Raw genomic sequence first — 14,228 nt, forward strand, 5'->3', positions numbered from 1 at the left:
TCAGCAGATCATTGATATTAAGTTAATAACACATGGACATGCGCGCACGTGCACTATCCTATCTGTTGTGTGACGAGTAGATTACATAATTGTACATACGGCCACTCACTGGCAAGGCTTCCATCTGCCATGTAGCCCTCAGCTATGTTATCAGCTGGCCGTGCTGGTATGGATGCGTGCGTGTTCTTAAGCCCCAGGTCCAAAGACATGGTGTCAACCAGGTCCACCCAGGAGCGGTTTGTGATGTGAGCTTCGGCGACACCCAGCAAGGCAAACCCTAGGTTCGAGTAGGAGGGCTTTAAACCAGGCGGCCTGACTAGCGGCAAGCTACGGAGTCGCTCAAGTATCATCTGTCAAGAATGCAGGGAAGAGAGAGTGAAAGAGAGAGAGAGAGAGAGAGAGAGAGAGAGAGAGAGAGTGAGAGCAAGAGAGAGAGAGAAAGAGAGAGAGAGAGAGAGAGAGAGAGAGAGAGAGAGAGAGAGAGAGAGAGAGAGAGAGAGAGCAGGCTGTACATGGCACCTGCATACATATAGAGATGAGTAATAATAACAATTATCATTAGTTATCAGTACATGTAGCACATGAATGTACATGATGTTGTACATATGTGCATCAACACTCGCATCAACACTCACACCAACTCTCGCATCAACACTCCCATCAACACTCCCATCAACACTCGCATCAACACTCGCATCAACACACTCACAGACTCTGGTGTTGCATCAACACTCGCATCAACACTCCCATCAACACACTCACAGACTCTGGTGTTGCATCAACACTCGCATCAACACTCACATCAACACTCGCATCGACACTCGCATCAACACACTCACAGACTCTGGTGTTGCATCAACACTCGCATCAACACTCACATCAACACTCGCATCGACACTCGCATCAACACACTCACAGACTCTGGTGTTGCATCAACACTCGCATCAACACTCACATCAACACTCGCATCGACACTCGCATCAACACACTCACAGACTCTGGTGTTGCACAGTCACTATTGTACATGTCTGCACACGGTGCTTCCCTGGACAGGCCGGCCATGTGGCTGGCCAGCTGCCGCAGTGTAATACCGCGCCCGGTCTGGAACGGGTTCACAACACCAAAGCCGGGTAGGAGGTGTGCTAACTCGCTGTCCAGGTCCAGACCGTCTTCGTCCCGCATCCGCAGTGCTTGCATGGTGGTGAACACCTTGCTAATCGATCCAATCCGATAAGCTGTGTTCTCATCCGGCGGTCCGGCTGCTGGATCTGCAAGGGCAGTATGATAATTGCACACCCATAAACACTGGGGTCATAATACAGAGAAACAAAGATGTACATGTATCATGTATGCGTCAATTGCAACAAGACATCATCTTGCTGTATTACGGCTGGTCCTCTCAAACACCCAACTGCATTGCACTGTGTTTTTAGACCTGTTTCAAAACATATTGTACCGGACATGGCCCCTTTCGGTGAGCACGGGGTGGTTGTTTCTGTACGTGTGGATGGCGCATGGTTTGGTTGTCGCTGTATGCATGACCCCTGGTGATTGATTCTATAATATGCATGGACCCTGGAGTGGTTGTATATTTGTGCATGGCCCCGGAGTGGTTGCTTCTGTATACCTGTTCCCAGCTGGTTGTTTCTGTAGGCATGCCAGCCCCCCCCCCCGGTGGTTGTTTCTGTATGCATGGATGGGCAGTTGCTTGCCAGAGCACTAAGCTGTAAGCCAAGGTACGTAACATACAAGTACAGTAGGTATGGGTTATAGCGTGGGTGTTTGAAAAACGACTTTCTATACTTATTTCCGATATTTCTCACACACGATAAAGCAAGTGTGACATATCATGTGCATGTGCGCAGAGTCAGGAAGATCATCATACATGCAATGTAGTGTTAGTGTGCATGCGGCTCGTCATAGTCCCATAGGCTTACCATGTGGCTATGCAACATGAGTTACATGACCACAAAGGCCGGCACAACAGTTGAACCTGCAGCACTAAGTACGTAGTCTACGACCCAACGCGAGTCGGATCAGAACTGCATTAGACAGAATAAATTAGGCCAAAACAAATAATGACCTTGTTTCCGGTTGGCCGACCGGGCCACTTTTTCCCAAATTCCCATTCTTAGGACCGATATATTCTACTGTCCGATAAAATTGCTTGTAAGAATAAATGTGCACTTGAAACCCATGATAGGAAGGTGTCATATTTGCATCCAAGCACTTCAGAACTGCCTACGCACGGGTGACCGTCGAGGCAGCTGATGAGAACACAGTCGGTGACAAAGGGTTCTGGCCGGATGCTCTTTCGCACACGGTTAGGCCCTGGCGTTTTGCCGCGGACAGTTTTGACACCAGCAATGCCAACCAGGCAAACAACGTCCTCTCCTCAGGCTCAGCATGATGGCGCGACCACAGCTGAATCCACTGGCTCGGCCCTACTTCCCCCCTTGCCAGGGTAAACTGACCTTGCTTTCCGTAAATTGCCGCTCAATCGTTAACAAATCTGCCGAACTGTCTGTCATTGCTGATTTCAACAAACCTGATGTCATCTGTCTAAATGAAACATGGCTAAATCCAAGCATAGCGCTCACCATCTCCGGTTATACCACATTTCGTCGCGACCGACCACCTCATGATAACAAATCCGGTACGGCAACCAGAGGATATGGTGGAGTTGCGATTCTTGTCCGGCAAAATCGCTTCGGAAGAGTCCAAGTTCGCGACGACCTTGCTCGTCCGACCTGTGAATCCGTATGGGTTGAGCTTCACCCAATCTTAGGCTCCCCGACACCCATCCTCGTCTGCTGTACCTACCGTCCGCCCTCAGTCAAAACCACGGAAATAGACCACTTCTGTGATATGCTAGCTAGTGCTTTGGTAACCGTTCCCATGTCATCGTACCATGTCATAATGGCTGGGGACTTCAACAGTAAGCACAAACGGTGGTGCCCATCGGATTTAACGTGTCCTGCTGGGGCGGCACTTTTTCGCACCCTTACCTGCTTCGGTTTGGATCAGCTGGTGCAGAGTCCAACGCACACAACATCTTCCAGAACACAGTCATGTCTAGACCTTGTCTTCACAAACCAACCCCTGCTGGCGACGGACGTTCACACAGCTTGCGCTCTTGGCTCCTCGGACCATCTCATGGTTTCATGCCAGTTTGCCGTCTCATTGCCCTCGGACCCAGACCTGCCACTTCCTTCTCGCAAACCGTTCCCATATCGCTTCCGTCGAGTTCCCTCTCAGTGCTGGGACTCTATGAACGCTGATTTCTCCTGCCACGACTGGTCGTTTCTGCAACCAGAAGGCTCTCCAACTGTTGACGCCGCGGTAGATCACTTTGCAGCCGTCCTTGAACGAGGGTTCCAACAGCACCTCTCTAACTTTGCTATCGGCTACAACAACCGGAAACATTCCAACCCAACATCCTCGACATCTAGTCCCCCATGGGTGACACGGTCCCTCGTATCTGAAGTGAAGCGCAAGCGTGATCTTTTCAGCATCTACAAGAAATTCCCAACGCCGGTTAACCGGGAGGCTTACCGAGTTCAACGCAACTTCGTCAAGCACCTTTCTCGTACCTCACACCGCTCCTTTCTAAACTCTCTTTCTGCAACACTCTCCTCCCCCGATCGCCCATCACTCCACCAATTCATTCGCAACCAGTGCCGCGGGACCTCCCGCGCGCCAATCCAGTACCTGACGGACTCCAATGGCAACCGCCAGCACGATGTGAAGGCGATTGCAGACACACTGAACAAGCAGTTTGTTTCATCCGGCATTCCGGAGGATCCGAATTGGGACATTCCATCGCTGTCCCCAGCCCCTGAACTTAGCGCAACACTCACACGCGTCGTTACCACGACTGCTACCGTCTGTAAGCACCTCAAACTCCTGAAGAATTGTAAGTCCCCTGGCGAAGATGGCATACCCAATGAGGTTCTCAAATGGCTTGCGCCATCTCTGTCCTATCCCTTGTGCCTGCTCTTTAACATGTCATATCGTACAGGAGTATTTCCGTCCGTCTGGAAATCTGCTGTTATCGTCCCGATCTATAAGAAAGGCCAACGCTCTCAGGCTGGCAACTACAGACCAATCTCTCTCCTTCCCGCTGTGTCAAAGGTCTGTGAACGTATTTTCTTTGAGTCTCTGTACTGCCACGTCACCCCAGCGCTTTCACCATCTCAATCCGGTTTCTGCCGTGGAGACTCCACAACTTTCCAACTAACACGTCTAGTACAAGACATCTACACCCAGCGGAACCTCAGGCGGCATGTTGGCATCGTGTTCTTTGACCTAGCGAAAGCTTTCGACACCGTCTGGCATCGTGGTCTGCTTGCAAAGCTAGAGTCCGTCTTCTTGGTACATGGTCCAGCCCTGCAATGGCTCTCATCCTATCTTTCCTGCCGCCACCAGACTGTCAGAGTATCTACCTCCCTATCAGACCCATTACTAGTCGTGTCTGGGGTACCCCAGGGGTCCATACTTGGGCCGCTCCTATTTCTACTGTACGTTAATGACTTGCCAGCCCTTGTACCAAATGTAAGTCTTTTTGCTGACGACACTGCTCTGATGTGCTCCGACAGCTCGGCAGACAACCTCACGGCCTCCATGCAGTCCGGGGTCAACGCTACAGTAACATGGATGGAAACCTGGAAACTGAAGCCTAACCTCGCCAAAACCGAGGCCATGTTCTTCTCTCCCTCGCCCCCCACTCAGCTTCTGTATTTTCCTGGTCTAAATAGTACACCTATTAAAGTTGTTAACGAGCACAAGCACCTGGGCGTTATTCTCGACCGCCAACTCTCCTGGTCTCCACAAGTCCAGTCTGTGTGCAAGCGTGCGAGTGCGTCCTTAGGTATGCTACAACCCCACTGCCAACACTTGAATGATAACTGCAGAAAATTGTTCTTTAAGTCGTACATTTTGCCTATATTTGACTATTGCGATATAGCTTGGTGCGGGTTGTCTCAGACTTTACTCCACAGACTGGAAGTACATCAACGCTTGCTTCTGAAAATTCTGTTTCGAAAAGACCAAACATTTGCCTCCCTTTGTCTTTATAAACTTGCTTCCACGCACCCTCTTCTTGCCCGACATCAGCAGCATCTTTGTATCCTTGTGCAAAAAATCTTCCTAGCCCAAGTCCCGAAACATATTGCCAAGTACAACTGGTTTGTTACCACTAGACCAACACGCAATGCCTTATCACTGCCCCGAGCTAGTTCCTCTCTGTTTTTGAAATCCCCTTTCTTCTCAGCATACTCCCTTTGGTCTAACCTGCCTACTAGCATTAAGACATGCCAGGATATCAGGAAATTCAAAGTCCAGCTTTCCACACTGTCTCATCCGAAGTGATCCCATGTATTACTAATGTGCCTCCCTTTCTTTTTCTCTCCCTATCTCCTTTCCCTCTCTGACAGCATCTTTCTTTTTCTCCCTTTTAGCTTGCCGTGGTTGGCTATCACCTGACCTCTCATGTTTATTGGCAGTCTTCGGACGGGCCAGGAGATGTTGAATAAATAAATAAATAAATATGATTATGAAAACATGAGAGTTCATTCTTGCAGGCAGTATATTCTTTTACACGACCACGCTATAACCGATACGCACTGTACAATGTACCTTGCGGCTTACTGTGATCATTTCAGTTAGGTCTTTTCAAGCTCCACTACGGCACTAGCAATGCCGCACTGACTAGTCTACAGTACAGTAGTAGTCTCAGTCGGAAAGTTAGTTACGTGATCACATTGGAGACTGAACACATCCAGTTCCAAGTCCAATGGAGTAGTTGCCCATGCCCTGTGCCCACACCTGCAATCGGACTTCCACAAGACACGCATGACCTACTGGAATGGTTCTTCTCGCCAAAACCCTTGCTCCAAATCACATCTTGGTCATAGATCAAGTTGACTGATAGGCTTCCAGGAACACCTGCGGGATTAGAAGATGCCCATACACTGCAGAGCGACAGCAGCCGACAACACAACACCCATCACCAGAGACCATCAGCTGGATGCCAGTTCCAAGCACATTCGCATAACCCGACACACCAGCATTGCTGCAAGTAGTGCACCAAAATCTAGCCTCACATGTTGGAAACTAACGTTACTTCAGTGAACTTAGCGGCAACGTCGACAGTTCAATACAAGGCCGTAAATCAATGATACCAATACTGGTGTAGAAGTGAACAGTGGACTGGTCTCCTCACCTTGAGATGTTTCCCTCGAGCGCAGCGAGGACAGCCGTCAAACTGCCCTCGGCTAGCTGCACTGGCAGTGGAGGGATGAAACAGTAGCCATTAGTGGAGGTGGCGGTGGTGGCATGGTTGGGCCGGACTGCTCTAGTGTAGGCACGTTCCGCTGGAGGTATTCTGTAGGCAGTCGATTGCAAGACTAAAAACACCAAGGAAACAATGAACGTCGTCTTCATTTTTCGTGAGCTCGCAGATGGGAAATGTCTGAGCGATGAACCAACGAGGCTGCCACCACCCAGTTATGCAGTGTAGATTTACCAGATGGCGACCTAGTCTGTCTGCACTGCAAAACCTGGTCCTCGAACCGTCTCGGATAGGTAGCCTACTGCACGCTATGCAGCTCTTCGCCTTCGGACCGTGGTTCCTGACCAGGTGAGCTTCTCGGTGGAAAGCAGGCTGTCTGTGCTGTGCTTGATTCTGACTTGGTCAAGTGACATAACATGTCGGTTATTGGTGCCTCGAGCTCGATTATGCTTCATAGATCTGCTCTAGCTTCGAACCCCGGCATATCCATGCCCACTATTTCTAGTGCCGCTCGACGTCTCCAGCCGATGTCCCCATGAAGAAGGATTTAGGGAATTCCCAAGCCTCGAAACTGCCGCCCCGGCCCCGTCGACCCATCGAAAGCCGCCCTCGGTTGACCATGGCGCCCGCTAGGCCGGCTGGCGACTACTACCCGGCCACTGGCACTGTACTGCCTAGCCTTTCATCTGCATCACGCCATCAGGCCCATGAGTCATGACCATGACACTACAGTTACTTGAATTACTTCAGTATTTGAAACTAATACTTGAAAGAATAAAGTTAGTTGAAGACACCACTGCAGCTGTACTTATGAAGTTATGGTTGATAAATATGGTGGTAAAGACACACCTGGCAATATGGCGGTAAACACACGCCTGCCCACACACGCTCTCTAGGCTGCAAAGTTCTGGCACAGAGCTCTCCTTCTCACCACCACCACCATCAGTTCGCGCCTGGCACCTGGTCGATGCATGGTTGGCGGTATCCGGCATAGCAGGCTGGTACATCAAGTAGCGCATGGCACATAGAAGATGACACAGCAACGACATAGCTCGATTGCGATGTACGTTTCGTCCCCGCTGGACTCATCAGGCAATCTTCTTCTTGGATGTCTTCACACGGAGCTTGACTCGGGAGAATAAAGTTGAAGACACCACTGCAGCTGTACTTATGGTTGATAAATATGGTGGTAAAGACACACCTGGCAATATATCTTTATTCTCCCGAGTCAAGCTCCGTGTGAAGACATCCAAGAAGAAGATTGCCTGATGAGTCCAGCGGGGACGAAACGTACATCGCAATCGAGCTATGTCGTTGCTGTGTCATCTTCTATGTGCCATGCGCTACTTGATGTACCAGCCTGCTATGCCGGATACCGCCAACCATGCATCGACCAGGCGCCAGGCGCGAACTGATGGTGGTGCCTGGTGGTGGTGAGAAGGAGAGCTCTGTGCCAGAACTTTGCAGCCTAGAGAGCGTGTGTGGGCAGGCGTGTGTTTACCGCCATATTTATCAACCATAATACTTGAAAGGCATGATTTGTAGATCGACGCACCGCGCGCTCATCACTACGTCCGGAGGCAGTTGCCACCCGTTACGTTCGTCGCACCAGTAACCAGTGGTAACCAAGCACTGCAAAAAAAAGGAAAGCTAGGAAGCGGCCGCGGAGCCAGACTTGACTAACTCAGACTGTACTGAGCTAGCTAGCTCGCTGCATCATGCATCATGCATGCATGACATTGATAATGAGATATCAAGCGACTTTGTTTGTCAGGATTTGAAAACGAATGATTGGAGTTCTGTGAAAATCACTTGCATTCCCGATTCCCGTCACCTCTGGCTCTGGTCACTACTTCAAAAGTTCTTGTTTGCAATATTGTATGGTCGTCTGCACAGCAAATACTGGCTTTGGTGGCGTTGCGAATGATGTGAAGCTCTAATCAGTTGTTAGTAGGTGCTAACGCTCGAAGGCGGGCCCGAAAGCCGAAAGGTTGCGGGTCAGTCTGGCAACTGGGGGGCCGAAGCCAATAATTCGTCCTGGACCCCGTATGCCAGTAATTCTTACGACGACTTGCCCTTGATAAGTAACATTACTACCAACAGTAGCCACGACACACCGCTGCATATCGCCATGGCCACTGTAGGCGAGAGCCCGGCTGCCGGTCAGAGCAGTGCTGGCGCTCATGCTCGCTCAGATCGTAAACGAGTGCGCCGAGTGATAGCGGAGGACAACGAGTGGACGCTGTCCAACGTGCCCACTCTGCGGCAGTGCATTCTGAAGGCGATCATCAAGAATTTTGGGACTCGCCCGTTGCTACGGGAGTTGAATGCCCTGGATCAGCGGTTTGTATTGCACTACCTTCCAACAGATTTGCCTGTGGAAGTAATCGTAGCAGTGATTGGCTATGGGAAACACGAAGAGTCCTATTGGAAACGCTGCTGCAGACAGTTGTGGCCCTGTTGCGACGTTGCGAATCACGGTGGCAACTACAAGCGCATGTATCTGGAGAAGCATGTAGCGCACTACCTGGAGACGTTCCTGCCCGAAGTACGCGAGGACCCAGCGCGTATGCGACGCATGCAGCAGCTGCTGTCCCTGTGCGCCGAATACGTAGAGTCACTCCACATCAAGCAGCTTCTGCCGCCTGTCAAGAAAGTGTCGGGCGAGAGAACGAGAAAGAAGAGGCATGCCCGGAGCAAAGTGGTGCCCCTGACCGATGGTAAGCTGGGCAGTGCTCCTGATGAGGAACAGGACAATGGCAGTGCAAGCGAAGAAGAAGACGACTTGCCAGACGATGAGGTCAAGCTGGACCATTTTGACTTCGGCGCGGCGCTGAAGTGTCTGCCCAGGCTCAAGAAACTTAGTGTTGTCTACCAAGTGCAGAATGTTGGCATGAACTTTGACTGGTCTCTGTTTAAGTTCACACGTCACGACTGCAGGGTTCTGGCCAAAGGTGCTCTGCGCTGCACACAGCTAACGGAGCTGCGCATAGCTAAGAGCCTATTGGATGACCACCAGGCACGCGTTCTTGCTAAGCACATCAAAACTCACACCGCGTTGCAAACACTAGATTTGTCGTTCAACAAAATTGGAGACCCAGGCGGCAAGGCCATTGTGAAGCTGATGGATCCCAACATTCCTCTACGGCTGACGACACTGATCCTGGCTGACAACAAGCTAAACGAAGAGGCTGCCAATATACTGGCTTCCATGCTGGAGAGGAATGTTCACATGAAAAAGCTGTCCCTCCGGCTGAATAGCATCGGTGATGACAAAATGGGAGTTGTGCTGAAATCTCTGGCAGTCAATCGCGGTCTGGAGGAGGTATGTTTGGCTGCAACTGGCTGCGGTGAACACTGCACCGCACCGCTACGTGAAGTACTCGAGCTCAACAAGGTGTTGAAGAAGTTCGATTTGTCATGCAACAGTTTCAAGACGGACCATGGCAAATCAATCGTGGAGAGCCTGGCGTCCAATCCGATCATAACAGATCTTGACCTTCGCCTGGCAAACTTTGACCAGGAAACCGAGTACCAGGTCAACCAGATTTTGAAGAAGAACAAAATCGACCAGGGGCTAATACCTCAGCTATGATGTATCTCAGTAGGCCGAGCCGTGCTTGTCACGGTCCCGCCGGTAGTTGGCACGCAGCGATGTCTTTGTCTCTGCAGATGAGGGCATTGCTGGCTGGCTGGCTTCATTGCAAGTGCAGCAGCATCCACGTTGTATGTGCCTCTTCGTTCCATGCGCTCAGCATACAGTTCAGTCATGCTTCCCGAAGCGTTTTCAGTTGAAGAGGTTTTCTCAGTCGGCAGTACAATGAAAACTGAGAGCTAGCAAAGATCGAGGATGCTGCAGTCCACACGCGTGTATTTCAGCAGTCCCCCCCCCCCCCCCCCCGAGTATTGAGAGTGTTACAAGTCATCCAACAGCTAGTGTATAGTACTGGCCGCGATTGCGACAAAAAGAACATAGTCATGATGTCCAAAAGCATCTGAGCATCATTTGAGAAACACAAACTTGATTCTAGAATACTAGTATAGAATGTAGCCCGGTGTAATTTATTTCCCGTACCATGTTTGCTACGAATCCTCTCTACCCGGCGTACAGTATCATAATTGCTTTGCCATGATGTGCTGGCACATTCCACATTGTCTTTCGTGTTCTTGTTGCTCTAGAATTTGTTTTTCGAATTTTGTTGTATTTTGGAGACGGCCAAAACTAGTATGTTTTGCTCTGCTTCACCTTCATCCAGCAGATTCAGGTGCACTGGCACCCGGGTGGATATGGTGCAGGGTCTCAAAGTTGCGCTCCGGGGAAGGGGGGGGGGGTTGAGGAGGTAAAGTGCCTTGCAGCGTGGGGAGTGGAAGGCAGAGCACCCTGGAAGCTGGCAGGAGCAATATTCAAAGAAGAGTGTGCAACTCCGCAGCTGGTCTGGTTCACGGTGGATTTTTTGTTGGCTCCTGTTTCAGAATGCATGCTGTGCAGAGCGCATGCGACCTATGAAGGGTGCACGGGCACCTTTCGCCCCCCTCCCCCCGGATCCTCCCCTGACATGTGGATGACGTTGCTATTGTTTGCGACTCGGCTGATCTTGATAGTGAAGTTTTGTTCACTGTTAGTCCTGGGTGCACCGGTGGGTGTGTTTGGCGGCCTGACAAAAAAACAACAACAGTGGGCCATGTGGTTTGATACATGTACGTGCGTGCAGGTGCTGAAGAGTAGAAGAGGGTTGGTAGAACATTTTTCAGCACCGGGAACGAGGGAGTCGTAAAATACCGCATTTTACGACTCACCGCTATGAACGTATGCATCGTAGTGAAAACAAGACTTGACTGGAGGGCAAAGTACGTCTCCTAGACAATAATCATTGACTTTACGTGACGACAACTTCTCCAACTCTTCAGGACCGGCGGAAGCAGTTTTTGATTGGTCCGGCCACGCCATAGCCTTTCATACAGTTTGTTTAACACCCGTTGGTGGCCAACATGTTGGTCCGGGCGTGGCCTGACGAACCGGACCGGTTCCGCCGGGCCTGCTCTTGTCCTTTGCTGGTACGGGCAGCAACAGTACACGGCACTACCGCCGGGCCAATCAGACAGTATCCTCAGGTTTGGTTGGATACTCATGCCAACTAGTGTGTTGAGCAGTTGTTCAGGACATCCGTTATGTGCAAATGACGGATATTCTCCTGCCGGGATTTTCACACGCTTCGCAATAGAAAATATGATTTTGTCAACCATTTCGGTCTCTCTGTGCTCTCCCTTGTTGATGGCACAGCTAATATGCATCATAGCCAAACTAAAAGTAGATGAATATATTCAATGTGCATTGGATGCTCATAAATCCTTAGAGGAGAAAGACAGACCAGTGACTTCATGAAACGAGAGAGCTTGGAAGCTCAGGGCCCTACGCTATGCTTTTTTGCCTTGATGACCTAGACAAAAAAAAAGCATAGGGATGTTATAAATTCTTTCAAAAATTCCTTTTATTTAGACATAACCTGGGATTCGAACCCGCACTATCGCGCGCCCTGCATTCATCCCCCGATGCACTTCGCATACATACTAATTCTTCCAAGTTGTTTCACATTGTGATCTTGCATTTGAAAGCCCTATTTGAGTTATATGCATTGTGGCCAGCCGTCTTTGATGGCACGGTACGGTAGGGGATAGGTACGGGACAGGTACGATCGAGGGTAATACGACACCGTCTCCCGTACCGTACCGTACCATCAAACACAGCTGGCCACATACAGCTTCCCGCAATATTCAAATAGGGCTTTCAAAAGCAAGATAATAACGTAACGCAACTTGGAAGAATGGGTATGAATGCGAAGTGTATGGGGGAATGCATGTAGGGCGATAGTGCGGGTTCGAATCCCAGGATATGCCTGAAAAAAAGGAGAATTGAAAAATTTATAACATCCTATGCTTTTTTGCCGTCAGATACGGATAGCGCCAGGCGTGACACAAACAAACAAACACACAAACAAACACCAAATTAAAGCTGTGTGGACCCTGGCTAGCGCCAGACGTTACTGAAGTAACGTCTTCTGCATAGCTACGGGAATAATAATTAAATTACAATTCCTCTAGTAAAATGCGTGGACTATTTCATCATTTGTTGGACAAGAAGTTTGTGAGCAATGCCAGTGCTGCCTTTGGCTTGAACTGGGGCACCATGTGGCCAGCTCCCTTTACAGTGGCGAAAGAGAAGTCATTCTCGTACCTGGTAATGTAGCCAGCGACCTGACCGTCCACCAACCATGCCTGGAAGGGTGCCACCTCCTTGTACCCCATGCCGCTGGTCCACTGTTCATTATCGGTGTATGGCACGACTGCGTCGGCATCACCATTGAAAATAAGAACACGGTAGTGCGAGATCAGCGCCGGATAGACAGTGTCAAGTAGTGACGCAACCGAGCGAGTATACATCATCTCGATGAAGGGGCTGCACATGGACCAGGGGCCTGCAAACTTCGGCTCGGTCACATGCAAGGCGTCCATAACCTCTGGAGTTCGCAGATAGGCTTCAACGTTCAAACCGCCAATGCATTCGTGAACTTCTGCACCCAGTCGTTCCCGTGATCCGACCCAGAAACGTGGCTCCGCAGATCGGCGAGTGGCATCCGAGCAATTACCGTAGATATCTAGCGAGTTCACGGGACCGGTCGTTGCCATTGCACTCTGTACGGCTTGGCCACATGCGGTGGTGTTTATGATCTTTGATGCACCACACTTCTCCCTGATGACGTTCCATGCCTTCATGCTAATAAGACCGTGGGCATAGAGGAAGGGCACAGCGTAACCCAGCGCGTGCTCTGGTCCACAAACGCCGACCTTGGCGCCAATGCAGCCATTGCCGACCAGTATGCCCTGCAGGTTGATTTTCTCCTGAGCCGAAGCCTGCTCGTTGTGCTTTAGGATGTCGTACGATAGCGTTGGAATGTAGATGCCAGCATATGATTCCCCACTAATGTAGAAATCACGACTTCTCAACTCTGGATATGCTTCAAAGAAACCCAGCAGAAATTTCAGATTGTCATCGGCCGTCCGACTATCGTTCGTTGCGTAATCCATCTTGGAGTCAGAAGAGCTGAAGCCAACTCCCGCTGGAGCTTCGATATACAGCATGTTTGCAACTAAATTCCAGGAGTTTGGATTCTGGTAAAGGGTTTTGCCATCTGGGTGTACATACAGGGGGCCGTTCTCTGTGAAATACCCCATCAGGGAACTGCATCCAGGTCCTCCTTGCAACCATACCACCAGTGGATCAGTCTTGGGATGAACACTCTCCACATACAAATAATGCAATCGTCGGTGTGTACTTTCTTTAATTGTGATGTACCCACTATAATGCTTCGTAGGGGGTGCGCCATACCCAGGGAAACTCTTCACTTCGTCTGCTTCCACAACTGCCGTTGCCTGTTTCAGGGAGACGCACCCAACCAGTAGGGCGAACAGAAGGGATCCGGAGACTCTAGATCTACCCATAGCTGCAGCCACAAGTTATCACTCCTGAAAATTTCAAACTAACTAACTAAAATCACGTTGTGTAGTTCTGGCCACTCGATCCCATGGGCCATGCCCAGCTCTGCCAAATTATTTTATTGTCCGAGAAGGCAGGATTACAAAAGTAACATCAAGAGTAGATAAACAAGAGTGTGCAACTCCGGATGGATTGGCCCACGGCGGAATTTTTTGTTGACGTAATCTTTTCGACGACGCACGCGCTGCGAGCCTTTTGGAGAGTTTTCCCTCGTGCACTTGGCTGGGCTTTACACTACAAGGTCGGTGCCCAGCACGTGCTCTCACACTGCTCTGCGGCAAAGCCGCGTTTCTCTGAAAAAAGGTGACGTAAACAAAAAATTCCGCCGTGGGCGCGCGGTATCTGCAGATTGTGCAGGAGAGATCCGGAGTTGCACACTCTTGT

The 14,228-nt window shown here is 50.2% G+C and overlaps 3 protein-coding genes across 3 annotated transcripts in view; 1 reads left to right on the plus strand and 2 right to left on the minus strand.

Moving 5' to 3' along the window:
- Nucleotides 1-6,817, minus strand: part of LOC135809339 (putative beta-lactamase-like 1) — a 15,177-nt gene extending 8,360 nt beyond the window's left edge. Inside the window, exons 1-4 of the mRNA XM_065322671.1 lie at nucleotides 6,224-6,817; nucleotides 5,863-5,972; nucleotides 994-1,268; nucleotides 110-350 (exon numbers count right to left, since the gene is read on the minus strand). Coding sequence (XP_065178743.1) covers nucleotides 110-350; nucleotides 994-1,268; nucleotides 5,863-5,972; nucleotides 6,224-6,444 — 847 coding nt within the window. The 5' untranslated portion in view covers nucleotides 6,445-6,817. The remainder of the gene's footprint in view (nucleotides 1-109; nucleotides 351-993; nucleotides 1,269-5,862; nucleotides 5,973-6,223) is intronic.
- Nucleotides 6,818-8,097: 1,280 nt separating this feature from the next.
- Nucleotides 8,098-10,518, plus strand: LOC135809341 (dynein regulatory complex subunit 5-like). Its single transcript, XM_065322673.1, has one exon. It carries the CDS (start codon nucleotides 8,424-8,426, stop codon nucleotides 9,885-9,887), a length of 1,464 nt encoding a protein of 487 aa, XP_065178745.1. The 5' UTR covers nucleotides 8,098-8,423; the 3' UTR covers nucleotides 9,888-10,518.
- Nucleotides 10,519-11,518: 1,000 nt separating this feature from the next.
- On the minus strand, nucleotides 11,519-13,892 carry LOC135809342 (uncharacterized). The gene has a single exon (XM_065322674.1). The coding sequence runs from the start codon at nucleotides 13,787-13,789 to the stop codon at nucleotides 12,413-12,415; it is 1,377 nt and encodes a 458-aa protein (XP_065178746.1). The 5' UTR covers nucleotides 13,790-13,892; the 3' UTR covers nucleotides 11,519-12,412.
- Nucleotides 13,893-14,228: the final 336 nt, after the last annotated feature.

Source organism: Sycon ciliatum, chromosome 2, assembly GCF_964019385.1.
Source record: "Sycon ciliatum chromosome 2, ocSycCili1.1, whole genome shotgun sequence".
Classification (NCBI taxonomy): domain Eukaryota; kingdom Metazoa; phylum Porifera; class Calcarea; order Leucosolenida; family Sycettidae; genus Sycon; species Sycon ciliatum.

Excerpts from the sequence above, each read along its gene's own strand:
- LOC135809341 (XM_065322673.1), top strand. The coding sequence starts at position 8,424 with ATGGCCACTGTAGGCGAGAGCCCGGCTGCCGGTCAGAGCAGTGCTGGC.
- LOC135809342 (XM_065322674.1), bottom strand. The coding sequence starts at position 13,789 with ATGGGTAGATCTAGAGTCTCCGGATCCCTTCTGTTCGCCCTACTGGTT.